The 13,060-nt window shown below is 51.6% G+C and overlaps 2 protein-coding genes across 4 annotated transcripts in view; one reads left to right on the top strand and one right to left on the bottom strand.

The window, feature by feature from the left end:
• Positions 1–840: 840 nt before the first annotated feature.
• Pdcd5 (programmed cell death 5) lies at positions 841–6,151 on the top strand. The gene is made up of 6 exons (XM_020182054.2): positions 841–1,026; positions 1,830–1,867; positions 3,821–3,882; positions 4,632–4,723; positions 5,630–5,701; positions 5,988–6,151. Exons 1-6 carry the CDS (start codon positions 961–963, stop codon positions 6,033–6,035), a joined length of 378 nt encoding a protein of 125 aa, XP_020037643.1. The 5' UTR covers positions 841–960; the 3' UTR covers positions 6,036–6,151.
• Positions 6,152–8,900: 2,749 nt separating this feature from the next.
• Ankrd27 (ankyrin repeat domain 27) overlaps positions 8,901–13,060 on the bottom strand; it is a 48,679-nt gene continuing 44,519 nt past the window's right edge. For all 3 annotated transcript variants that reach the window (XM_020182055.2, XM_020182056.2, XM_074057442.1), the window contains 4 exons: positions 11,705–11,816; positions 11,096–11,174; positions 10,856–10,925; positions 8,901–10,076 (listed from right to left, as the gene is read on the bottom strand). In XM_020182055.2, coding sequence (XP_020037644.2) covers positions 9,867–10,076; positions 10,856–10,925; positions 11,096–11,174; positions 11,705–11,816 — 471 coding nt within the window. In that variant the 3' untranslated portion in view covers positions 8,901–9,866. The remainder of the gene's footprint in view (positions 10,077–10,855; positions 10,926–11,095; positions 11,175–11,704; positions 11,817–13,060) is intronic.

Below are 13,060 nucleotides of genomic sequence, written 5' to 3'. Positions count from 1 at the left end.
TAACAACCATAAAACAAACAAACAAAAACCCACTGGCAAGCCAGGCATGGTGGAGCAGGCCTGTACCCCCAGCACTGGGGAGGTTGAGGCAGGGGGATCCAGGCCAGCCTGGGCTTCATGGTTCAGGATCTAAATATCCGTCCTGGTCCCAAGGACAGGTCCACAAGCCCACAGACACCCACCCAGCCTCCTCCATGCAAAGGTCCTTTTGTGGGGTCGAGAGGGGCAGAGGGAGCACGTGTCAGGGGTTTGCATCCCCTTCACTGTCCCACGCCAGCCTCCAAGGAAAGGGTCATCTGCACCTGCCACCAAGTTTGCTTTAAATGACCAGCAACGGGCAGGTGACCTTTTGCAAGTCTCTTCCGCTTTCTCCTTCCCCTCCCCCTCTTAACTACTTTAACTGTTTCATTTTATGCTCTTTAGCTCATTCAAACTGCATTTCTACATCTCCATCCCCCTCCCTGGGCCCCCGTGGCTCCTCGTGTATAAATGGCGATACCATCAGCCTAGCATCTGAACGGGCCACCAACAAATTGCACGCATAATTATTATCCTTGCTGGTGTCACCTGTCTACATTATCTTTTCCCAGGCTCGGCGATGGGCGCTGCAGCTTTCCTAGCGCGCAGGCTGAGGAGGCGGGGCTCTGGGACTGACCGCGCGAGACGGGGGCGGTTCTGCCAGCGACCACGCCCCCTGAAACCCCACCCCGCCCAGACAAAGCCACGCCCCTCGCAGTTTGCCCGCGATCGCTGAATCGGGCCTCTCCCCTGCGCCCTTAGCAGCAGCGGCCGGGGGCGTGGCTCGGAGCTGGATTGTTGACGCCTGGGCGCGGCGCGCGCTTGCGCAGTAGGGAGCGTCGGAGTCGCTGGCGCGCGTGCGCAGGAGGACGGAGGCGCTCTGCTGAGACGAGTGGGCCCGAGGGCGGTGTGGCCGCGCGACCCTCCGCCGCCGGCCGTGCCATGGCGGACGAGGAGCTGGAGGCGCTGCGGAAGCAGAGATTGGCCGAGCTGCAGGCGAAGCACGGGGTGAGCGAGTGAGCGAGCGAGCGAGTGAGAAGCGCCGCCCTCGCCGGAGGGGGTGGAGGTGGGGAGGGCGGCGGCCTGGACGGGGAGGCGTCCGGCGTTTGTCCCGCGCGAAGGCCATCGCAGCCCCTTGGCGCAGTCGCGGGGTCCGGGGGGTCGGGGGGCGTCCGCAGCCGGGCGCTGTCCGGTGTTTGTGGACGTCAGTCGGGGCCCCTCCCCAGCCCCAAGCCCGAGCAGCCGCTGTTCGTCTAAGGGGACCCCGGGGTGTGGACGGCTGAGCCTCCGCCCCGGCGGTAGCCACCATCACTCGCGGTGGAGCGAGAGGCGCAGCTGGCGGGGCAGAAATGAGTTTCTCCCCACGCCGACCCCACGTGCAGCGCGGCTGGCGCGCTTCGTCCCCGGCTGTGACTTCACAAGCCACTCGCACTTTCCGTGGGGGGAGGGGGGCGAGGGTGGCACTGCTCGTCCGCCCCAAGCTGAACAAATCCCAAAAAGCTGCGAGATGGAATGGCCCACTGGTTGGTTCTTAGGTGGCGCGGGAGCCCCTGACATCAGAAGGAAGGCAGCCTGGGTCCTGTTTTCCCCTTTTGGTGGGGCTGGGGTTTGAACTCAGGGCTTCACGCTTGCAGAGCAGGCTGCTCTGTCACTTGAGCCACCCTTCCAGCCCATTTTGCATTTTGCTCTGATTGTTTTGGAGGTGGGGTCACGTGAACAGTTCGTCTGGACTGGCGTGGAGCTGCGATCCTCGCAATCTCAGCCACCCGCACCCTGCAAAAGGTTAAAATTTTTTCTTTTTTTCTTTTCAGGATCCTGGCGATGCAGCCCAGCAGGAAGCAAAGCAGAGGTACGAGCTGCAAACCCGAACCTTTTCACCAGTTGGATCTTTGCCCTAATTAAGTTGTATTAATAGATGTGCGGATTTGAAAGGTTCTCCTGGCATAGTGATTTTTTCTTCGGTTCTCATTGTGGTAACCTCATTTTTAGTTTAGTTAAATAAATGTGTTTTGGGCCCCATTCAGTTCCGTGTATTTCAGTTAGTGGCTGAAGTTTCTTTGCTAAACTGTCTGCTTGTCTAGAGCTGCTTCTAGGAATTTCATGCCAGTTATAGGGGTGCAGTGCCACCCCCTGTAAGTGGTTGATAAATACTAACTTACACTGTTCTTCCTGTTTTTTCCCAGCACCCTGCAGAGCACCCCACAAAGGTCCAGATGACTCATTCAGCAGGTTTGCTGAGTGAATATCTGATTACCCTATCATACATCCCTTTCTCTGAATACTTAAATGTACGACTCATCATTGTACAACAGTTCTCCTCTGACAAAACAAACTGCGGAAGAAGTCCCCATTTCCCCTGGTCCATCAGGACACCTTTGAACTCCTGCATGCACCCAGTAAATACTGAGCACCTGCTTTGAGCCAGTGGGGATTTCTGTAGTGAGGAGGAGAAGGTTCAGAAGGCAGATGGGGAGCACCTGAGATAGTGATCCAAGGAAAGGGAAAACCTCGTTGGTTGTAGGGAGGATATTTTGTCACATTTTAACCTCTGATGCATTTTATAACTGCTGGCTCTCGTCCAGGATTCCTGGAGAGGATTTGCTGGTGTTTCTGCCATCTTTTGGGCACATTTTGAATCTGAGAACTTTTAAGATTCTCCGCCAAGCTTCTCCCCTCTCTCCACCTTGATGTGAGTTCAGACTGCAGCCCTGCAAAGTTAAAGCTGCTTAAAGGACAGGTGCGTGTCAGCTTCCTGGCTGACTTTACTCGTACTGGCAACGTTACTCTTCGAAACTCCAGCTTTAAGAGACCCCTCTCTCAGGTGGGGTCTAGGGCAGTTTTTCATTTTTAGAGGTCCATAGACCTGTGGTCTATGTTATCAGCAGACGGCAATTTGGAGTGAGTGCAGCGTGGCAGCAGCAGGCCCAGCACCCCAGCGCCAGGGCAGGTCGTAGGCACAGCCAGCCCCACCTCGCCCCTAATTCAGCCAGAAGGTCTGTGCTGCTCTCTTCTGTGTATTAAGCTCTTTGGAGGGCTTCCTTTGAGAAAACCCTGCTACTTAAAAGCTTGAAACCGTGTTGTATGAACATCAGCTAGTTGCCTCTTGGGTCGGGTAGGAAAGCAAGGATAAGTCGTAGAGCTACAATTCTATTCCCCTTTCCCACCCAAAACGTAGAACTGGGGCCGGGGGCCTGACTCAAGTGGTAGAGTGCCTGTTCAGCAAGTGTGAGTCCCTGAGTTCAAACCCCAGTGCCACCAAAAAAAAATCCTGAGGTTTTTTTTTTTGCCCTTCAGTACTCAGGGCCTCACACTTGCTAGGCAAGAGCATTACCACTTGAGCCACGCCTCAGTCCTTCTGATTTTTAGTTTTTCAGATAGGGTCTCTCCCTCCCTTTACCAGGGCCAGCCTCTGACCATGATCCTCCTACCTCTGCCTCTGGAGTAGCTGGAATTACAGATGTGTACCACCATGCCCAGCCCAGAACTGACAGTTTTTAAATACAGGATCTGGTTCTAGCTGGGCCACCGTTACCACATCTCTACTACAAACTTCTGGCATGGGTCATACCAGGTACTTGATAAACGCTGGTAACGGTTGTTGAGCTGAAACTTGGTCTAAGTTTGAGAACAGCTTCTCGCCGGTGTGGACGTTTGCACCCATGCCATGTGTACAGTGTGGCGTGCCCACCGGCTCTGAAGGCAGCAGCAGCACCCAGCGTGTGTGCACAGGCACTGTAGGCACTGAGGGAGCCGCGTGCCGGCAGCTCCGCTCTAACTTTGCGCCACCTGTGTTCTGTTGTAGGGAAGCAGAAATGAGAAACAGTGTCCTAGCCCAAGTTCTGGATCAGTCAGCCCGGGCCAGGTGTAAGCATCTGCGATTTCCTTTAAGTTACTTCTGCTTGGGTCAGTGGGAGGGGGAGGCGCGGACACTGCTCTCTAGATGGAGTGTCTGTTTAACCTAAAAGTACTTGGCAAAAAGTGTGGCATTGTAAGCCTGGAGAGACGCACTTACATCTTCATTAGAGCTTGACAGCTGACGCTCAGTCTCTTACCAAGATGTTCTCCAGGTGCATTTTCTGTAAAATTTACTGGAAGTGACTCTTAAATGGTTAGTCACCAAATATCACGCACGGGTAGTGGACCAGGGTGCCGAGGACTCGGGGCTTGATTGTATTCTGTTTTAGTGTTACGTTCATGGTTTTCCATAATGAAAAGCAGAAAGAAAACCACGCAAAAGGGAAGTGATACAAGGAAACAGTTGGAATGAACTTGCTCCGTAACCGCAAGCCCGGGCGGGGTTCAGCAGAGGCAGCTTCCTAAGTGCGGGAATAGTGAATCGCTTTCCAGAGGGCAGAAAAGTGGAGGGTTAGAATCTGAGAATGCAAGTTTCATCTCAGCTCTGCTGCTGTCTGCATGTCTGCCTTGACCTGGGATGGGCAAGGCTGAGCTTTGTTTTGCTCATTGTTGAGAGGGTGACGCCAGGCTGCCCTGCCTGCTTTGCTGGTGTGAAGCATGAACTTGGGAGGCGCTTGGGAAATGGCAGGGTCTAGTTCAATAAAATAAATATGGTGCAGTGGTTTTGCTGCCTTTTGCGTCTTTTCTTTTCTTTTTAGTAAGTAACTTGGCGCTTGTAAAGCCCGAGAAAACTAGAGCAGTGGAGAACTACCTCATCCAGATGGCGAGGTACGGCCAGCTAAGCGGGAAGGTAAGCCACACTGCCCCGGGGTACTGTCCCTCCTGCTCCCTACCTTGTCAGCACATGGCTTCACCCAGCCACTTGCGTGGTCTGATTGCAGAATTCTTGTTGACTCTTTCCTTGGAGAAAGTCTTAGAAGCTAAGCTAGTCTTACTCACCGGAAATCCTAAATGACAGACACCTCTGCTCTGTGGATCTACTTTCTCCCTTCCTGACACTGTGGAGCCTCCTTGGGGTCTGTGAGGCCAGTGGGTCACCTGGCTTCAGTTGTTCTGCACTGGAAACCAGCATGTCACTGGTACCAAACAGAAACACTACCTGCAAGTGTGATGGGGCTGTGACTGCAGTGCATCACCCTGTAATGCCTCCACCTCCACACGAACTCATCTGTTCCCAGGAGTCCTCACCAAAGCCCTCATGTGGGGGAGTCAGTTAGCTGGTCTTCACACCCCTTCCCCACCCCCAGTACTAGGGTTTGAACTCAGGGCCTGAGCACTCTACCACTTGAGCCACACCCCAGCCCTTTCACTTTATTTTTCTGATAGAGTCTTGTGCTTTTGCTGGCTTGTCCCTGGACTGTGGGATGTGTGGGACAGGCCTGAGCCCATCTGGCCCTAGCTGATCTTTTTAGGGGATGACGTCTGGGAGGGCGGGGGTCTGCTTTTGGTGGACAGAGCTGGTATCCTCAGTTAAGCATATGTGGTTGCTGCTGTCTGCTGGTGGCAATAAAGATGTCCTTAAATATCTGTCAAGTTTGAACTTCTCTCAGGAAGCTGTTTGATCTATGTCCTTGCACTCCCTACCCCCAAAATGAGGAAATGCAAAGCAAAACCAGTCCTTTTGGCCTCCCGTCCCATCATTCCATCCCTCTACACCCTAGAAAAATCTTAAATGAGTTCCTTGTGGCTTTCCTAGGTATCAGAACAAGGTTTAATAGAAATCCTTGAAAAAGTGAGCCAGCAGACAGAGAAGACGACGACAGTTAAAGTAAGTTTCTCCCAGTACAGGCTGCAGAAGAAAAGGTGATGCGTTGATTGTAAATTAAGTGAATTTGTGTCTGCCGTATCAGCATCTTCCAGCATGGACGCTTGGATTCTGTCACACATGGAGGCTGGGGGAGAGAGGTGGAGGGTGTTGGTGGTTCTCCCTTCAGCCCCGCTCATCTCCACTCACTAAGTCGTTTTACAGACACACACAGTCCTGGTTAAGTAGGTAGAAAATCTCAGTTGTGCTTTATTGAACACCTTACCACACTCGTTTAATTCCCCCCCAGTTCAACAGAAGGAAAGTAATGGACTCTGATGAAGATGACGATTACTGAGCAGAATGTCCAGAGACGAACTCTGGAACAGTTCCAGGATGGAAGTTAAGGCTGTTTAAATGTTTACTTTGTTTATTGTTGATATGCCTTTAAAAATAAACTTGTTATGCAAACTAGTGCAGCTTGGATGAGTGGTTTTAGTGTCATGGCAAAGTGACAGAAGATCTTCACTCTCAATTATTTTTTCTTCTGCCAGAGGCCTTCAACGCGTGGCTGCATGATTGTGCCCTTTGCAGTGGACACAGTGGCTCAGCGAGCTTCAGTTAGGTGAAGTCAGAGCTGGAGCAGCAGTAATGTGGTGGGAATTAAAACCTATGGACCACCTAACACTAATACTCCAGCACGTCTAGTCCGAGACCTGGGTCCTGAAAGCAGGTAGCTATTCCTTCTTCCTGCAACTAGCATTTCACTTAACGAGAAAATTCCTAGACTGGGAGGCGTGGCTCAAGTGGTTGACACCAGGCTCTGAGTTCAATCCCCAGTACTGCCAAAAACACGAAAACTGGTGTAGTCCCAGCTACCTGGGAGGCGGAGGCAGGATTGCAAGTTTGAGGCCAGCCCAGGCAAAAGTAGCAAGACCCCTGTCTCAAACAAAAGGGCCAGAAGCACTGCTCAAGTGTGGAGCCCTTGTCCAGCACAGATGAGGCCCTGGGTTCCATCCCCAGTACCATCAAAAAAATCCTAGCCTTGATTATAATCTGCTTTAGCTTGCTTTAGCTAAATTGTGTCTGGGGTGTGGCTCAAGTGGTAGAGCACCTTCCTAATCACAAAGTCCTGAGTTCAAAACACAGTACCGCCAGAAAAAAATAGCTTGATAATTTTGATTTGAACACAGGTTTTCATAACCTCCTAAAGCAAAGCACAATACAGTGGTAGGATTTGCTGTAAGCCTCCGGCAAGTTGATGAGTGAAAAGCCCAGAACATTTCTCCCAAAATGTGTGCCTGCCAACTTGGGTCAAACAGGAGCTGAAGCACCACCTCAGCTGTTCTGGATTCGAGTGGTATTTGTTAAATATAACAATCTCAGTGTTTCTGATTTTGATGTAACCTTTTTTGTGTGTGCTGGCACTAGCCTTTGGGTTTTTTAATTAACGTGGCTTCATTGTGGTATTTCCATGTGTGCGTATATTGACGTAACCTTTTAAGAGTCCCAGCCCGGGAGTGAGTTCATACCATTCAGTAGGCCAAGTGGCACGCATGGCAGGAAATGAAGAAAAATGCTTCCCCTTTCGGGGGGTGGCTCAGTGCCTGCGCTCACACCGAGGTCTGCTCCAGTCGGCTGCTGACCTGTATTTAAACTGTAGTTGGGATGTACCATGTTCATGATTGTAGTCAGTGAAGAAAGGCGTGTTGGAAGATGTCTGGTAGTCCTGAGGAAATGACTTGGGAGAACTGTCAGGATCATCAGTGTGTTTAAGGGATGGAGCTGTGTCACAGGCAAGTCACAGGCGGGTTGTGCCTTAGGTCCCGTTTACGCAAAATGCTAGGACAAGACCCCTCTCAGCAAGTCCTGCGCCTGCCTTTATTTCAGAGCCACTATCGAGATAGCACCTCCTGTGGGAATGTGTTTAGAGGCTGTCAGATGCTTGTCCTTAAAGACACTTGAAAAGCAGCTGTGTGAGGACAGAGGGTCTTGAAGGTGACAAAGAGTGGACATGTTTCTGTCTAGGGCATGGGGAGTTTCTAATAGGTTTTCTTTTGGTGTTTTTGAGACAGGGTCTTGCCATCCAAGCTGACCTTGAATGTGAAATCCTCTTGCCTCAGCTCCTGAGTGCTGGGATTGAGACATGCTGGGCCAGACGTTCTCATTTAAATCCGTGAACTGGCAGTACTTTGAATTCAAACGTTTTTACACAAAACAGAAACTTGGGCATTACCAGTTTTTTGTTTGGCAGTACTGGGGTTTGAACTCAGGGCCTCGTGCTTGCTAGGCAGGTGATCTACAACTTGAGCTACTCCACCAGCCCTTTTTTTGTGTTTAGTACTTGAGATAGGGTCTCAACTATTTACTCGAGGCTGGCTTTGAACCAAGATCCTCCTGATCTGTTCTAGGATTACAGACAAGAGCCACCAACACCTGGTGGCCTTACCACTTTTTTTTTTTTTAAAACACTGGGGATTGAACTCTGGTCCTCACGCTTGCTACACAGGTGCTCTTAGCACTTGAGCCACTCCTCCAGGCCACATGGTCAGGTTTTCAGCTGCCAAATTTTTTGTTTCAAGTGGGGAAAGCAGTTGAAAAGCACGTACCTGTTAAAAATGACTGAGGTGATCACTTGGGAGGGCTCCCACTGCTAATTACCAGAATAGCCTGAGGAGACTTTTCCCAAAGCTGACCTGTCACTCACGACATTTCTATCTCCAAGAAACAGCCAACTCGGGCCCACTGCTGAGTGGCCTGACCCTGGCCCCCAGATCAAGCAGCTCAGCCCCCTTTCTCTCGCTGAACTGTCTCTCCGTTTGATTACTGTAAGTGCTGGGCTGGTTACAGCGGGGGGTCTGGTGTCAAAGTGAGAAGGGGAAAAACCCCAAGGAAAGCAGCAGTGCTCATGTTCTGTGCTGCTAGGAAGTTGCACCGTCTTCTTCTGATTTGAAGAGAAATTAAGGGCTGATGCAGCGGCTTAAGTGGCAAGAGTACCTGCCTAGCAAGCATGAGGCCCTGAGTTCGAACCCCAGGACTGCTAAAGAGAATTAGAAATAAAACCATGATGTAGAAAAGAAATTAGTATCTGTAACCTCGCACTGTGCTGTGTCAGCAGTCAGCCCTGGCCAGGTAGACGACAGCCTAGGTCTGTTTCCGTCACATCTGTAATGAACCAGTGGCGCCCTGAGGAACACACCACAGCAAGACACCAAACCATACATGACACTGAAGAGTCCAAGTTTACTGTTTCTTTCCCAGCGTTTGGCACACATCCAAGGCACATTAGAAAAGTAGAAATCATAAATTACTTTGTAGAAAAATAATCAACCCCTCCCTTTGATACACTCACAAGAACTTCCAAGAACATGCACAAAACCGTTTCCCTATTGTAAAGTTACTGGAAAATTCTCAACAAATGCATGTTTGCAGCTCCAGACCAGTAACATAAAAAAATAACAGTAATCTATATAAATTTATAAAAAGGAATAAGTGGCAAATTGTAACTCAGTAACTTTGACCTGGTTTGTGCTGTAAATTCTGAATGTTTCAAAACGGTGAAGAAATGGTGCCAAACCTACTGTCCAGTAGCCATCCGTCAGTGCGGCATCAGGGAGGCCCTTAACGGAAAGGGACGTTTCTAGAAACTGTGCTGCAGGTGCACAGGCGCAGAGACCTCCAGCTTTTCCAGATCCTGGGTGCGACAGGTCTGATGTGTCCTCCTCGCTGAGGTGAACGTCAACATGACATTTAGGCATCTTTTGGTTCAAGAGTCAAAGGGACAGTTTCTAGGTTGTGTTCCTTCTTTTTGCCTGGCCGCCTCGGTACCACGAGCCCTAGGTGTGTCTGTGGCTGACCCCAGCTGGGGAAATTCTTTTAACTTACGGTTTGCTCATTTACACGCATCACGGAGGCTTAGCACCTTTCAGTACAAGGTCAGAATCTGACGGTGAGCAGGAAATGCAGAGCCCAGAGTAAGCATCTGGACGCGTGGCGCGTCCAGCTGTCCCTTCCCCAGAGGAGGGGGTGGTGATCACTTTCGGTGCGCTCATCGCTCATCGCTCAGCCACAGCAAAGCTGTGAGGCACTGTGAGGGGACGGCGTCTCACGGCCGTTCCGAGCGCACACTCCCAGCACGGCCTCTTGCGCTGCAAACCCGCTCCTCGGCAGCACGTGCACACGTCCCTTCTTACTGTCGGGCCGGGGAAACACTGGCCTCCTGGAGTGTGGTCTCTGGGACCCGGGGGACACCTACATCATCAACCATGTGCCCAGGTCCAGGCACAGCTCGCCTCCACCCAGCACTTTCCTCAGGCCTCGGGTGCCGTCCTGGGTCAGCCTCAGGCCTGCTCTGGTCTGGCAGATGGCTCTGTTCCCGTGTGACCCTCTGCGTCTCTGACTGAAGGAAGGTACAGGTGGGTTTACGCGTGCACTGTGCTTTCAAACTCCACCCTGGAGGCAGCCGTGGCAGGTGGTGGGCCCAGCATGGGGTGTGGCTGAGGGCCTCTCGAAGTCACATTCCAGCTCTGTGACTAAGGAGGCCACTACTGCTTGCCCCGCTCGAGCTCAGCAGGGGTAAGCTGGGGGCCCTGATGGCTTGGGCGGGCTTCAGTGTGTGGGTGCCCTGCCAAGGGGCAGGTCTGTGAGCACAGCTATGGAGGAGTGACGATGAAATCAAAGCCAGGACCTGAGTAAAGGTCACTTTAAAGCTGTGAGGCGGGTGGACCGTGTCTGAGGAGCCAGCACCACGTCCGCCAGGCACGCTTTCCCTCAGCGATGTGTACATCAGCTGCTGTTTCAACTGAGTAATGAACAATACTGTGGGGAGGTGGCCCCGTAAAGAGCTACTCGAGCGGCTTTCTCTACTGGGAAATGTCACCCCCGTGACAACTCGTGTTCTCCTTCAGTGAGTAACCCAGTAGTGGGACGCGAGTTATCCCCCGCTAGGCCCAGGACTGCGGCTCAGCATGCAGGTGACTTCTGCTTCCCCTCGCACATGCATTTTTAAAGACGTGAGTGGCGCCCTATTCTCGTCTTCCCCACTGTAGACTGAATGGTCGCTACCTCTCACCATGAAGGGGACAGTGAAGGAAGAGGACTTCTTCAAAGGAGGAATGCGCTCCCCGTGGGCCACTGTGGGAAAGCTAGGCTTCGTGAATTACGACTCTGGTAACTCACCTCATGGCAGGAGCCCTTGAGATTGGGGCCAATTCCATCCCTCACCACAGTCTCCCTTGAAGTCCTCCCCCTGCAGCACAAAGTAAACCCACCATTAACCTGAAGTAGCAATGAAGGTTTGCGGCAGTGGGGTGGAATGCTGGCTGGCCACGGTGGCAGAATCGAGAGGACCATGGCAATAGCAGGTGCACATATCCTGCTCCCTGGAGGGTGAACCGTGGGGTGAACTCCCATACTCACGCTAGCTGGCCAACTGCAGGAACAAGGTAGAACTGTCTGGCGAATGGTTCACCTGGCAGATCGTACACTTGTGAGTTCCCTGGAGGGAAAGGATAACACCAGAACACTGCAATTGTGCAAGGAGTGTCAAGGTGCAAGTTTCCTAGTCTAACAAGATCTAGAAAGCTAAGCGACCCCTTTAAGCTTTTAAAAAAGAAAACAGCCCCACAGCTCTTTGGCAACTACTGTTCTAGTTCCCATCGACCACTGTACACCTTCAAATTAACGACGCCGGGCTATGGAGTAGCCCAGTGGCAGAGCATGTGCTCCCCAGCACAGGCAGCACAGAGAAAGCTAAGGCAGCACTCCCCCTGGGTGTCCTGTCTCTGGAACAGGAGGCACAGGAGGCCACAGAGGCTGTGGGTAGAGGCCTGGCCCTCCAGCTAATGAGGATGACCCATCTTACTTCTTCAGGAGGCATATCACAACCTAGCAAGAAAACCGGTAAGAACAACCCTCACCCCCTCTGGTTCCCAGGTCCCCCAGGGCCTGACACTCACTCCATCTTGCAGTTACAATGAAATGAAAACAGCCACTGCCCCCGTTTGTGGAAGGCATGTGCGTGCTTACACTTTTTCCTGATCTTCACGGTCACGTACTCCCTGTGGTCTGCCTCCTCAGTGTCACCTAGTGAGGCAACACAACTTGGCACTACCTGAAGTAACTCCATTATTTTTGAATTCTGTGATTTAAAAGAGAAAAGGTAACAGTACGGTTTTGTTAGGTTTTCTTAGCAGGTACTCAGTTTCTATCTAAATGAGGAACTGGTGTGGCTATGCAAAGCCCAGAAATAACTGAGCAGCCAGGCCTGCCGCCTGCTCTGCCCTCTGCTGGGCTCTCTGGGCTGGTACTTAGCCATTCTGTGCAGATGAGTGACAATCACAACCTACTATCGCAGGGTTATCGGAAGGTTAGAGAAGGGCCACCACAGGCTACCACACAGCAGAGAACACAAATCAGCTGTCGGCACACTTTCACACAGCTATACCCCAGAACCTCGCTCCATTGGCCACCAAAGCGCCTGCCAACCCACTCAGGTGGACACCTAAAACTGACTGTCACAGGCCCACCCCTTGTCCCCTGGGTACCCACACACCTCCTTAACCATACTTAATCTCCACATGAGGACAAAGTCAAAAGCATACCACTGAAAACTTAGTAAGGCTATGATGAGGCTGGATTTATGGGGTTTTTTGGTTTTTTTTTTTTTGCAGTACTGGGGCTTGAACTCAGGGCCTACACCTTCAGCCACTGCACCAGCCCTTTTTTTATGATGGGTTTTTTCGAGATAGGGTCTGGAACTATTTGCCTGGGCTGGCTTTGAACTGCGATCCTCCTGATCTCTGTCTCTTTCATAGCGTGAGCCACTGGTGCCCAGCTTATGATGATGTTAGCATCTCAGTCGGGGGATGTACCAGCCTACCAGCTGTTCATTCTTAGTAGAAAGCTAAAGATTCACCACGAAGAGGGCAGAAGAAAGATCAGGACTTTCCCCACTGTTCTGCCCAATAAGCAGCACTGGCGGCAAATCTCACTGAACTCAAGGATTTGTTTTAAATCCCCAAACTAACCAAGCTTTCTCCATTGTGCTGTGGGAATGATGGAGCCAGAGCAGTAGCTTAACTTGCTACTTCCCTTGATTGCTCGATGGAGCTAAGTGTACCAGACCTGTGAAAACTACCCAAGCCAGGCATGGTGGTGCACGCCTATAATCCCAGCACTCGGGAGGTTGAGGCTGGAGCATCACAAGTTAGGGCAGCTTGGGTTACATTTAAAAAACAAACAAACAAAAACAAACACAAAGAAGCTATCCCTGAAGGAATGGTTCCAGGTGACAGAGAGGAGGTGCCTACAGGTGTCTATCACACTGGCAGACTTCTGCACAGTAGCTCAGGCTAGCAGAGCACGGGAGATCTAGCCATCGCC

This window comes from Castor canadensis, chromosome 16 (genome assembly GCF_047511655.1).
Source record: "Castor canadensis chromosome 16, mCasCan1.hap1v2, whole genome shotgun sequence".
Classification (NCBI taxonomy): domain Eukaryota; kingdom Metazoa; phylum Chordata; class Mammalia; order Rodentia; family Castoridae; genus Castor; species Castor canadensis.
This window is presented reverse-complemented; position numbering and strand designations above follow the sequence as displayed.

Bases quoted from the DNA above. Each gene is read 5' to 3' on its own strand.
- Pdcd5 (XM_020182054.2), top strand. From the start codon at position 961: ATGGCGGACGAGGAGCTGGAGGCGCTGCGGAAGCAGAGATTGGCCGAG. The intron at 1,027-1,829 runs GTGAGCGAGTGA...TTTTCTTTTCAG, and splicing joins AGCTGCAGGCGAAGCACGGG to GATCCTGGCGATGCAGCCCA. The intron at 3,883-4,631 runs GTAAGCATCTGC...TTTTCTTTTTAG, and splicing joins TCAGTCAGCCCGGGCCAGGT to TAAGTAACTTGGCGCTTGTA.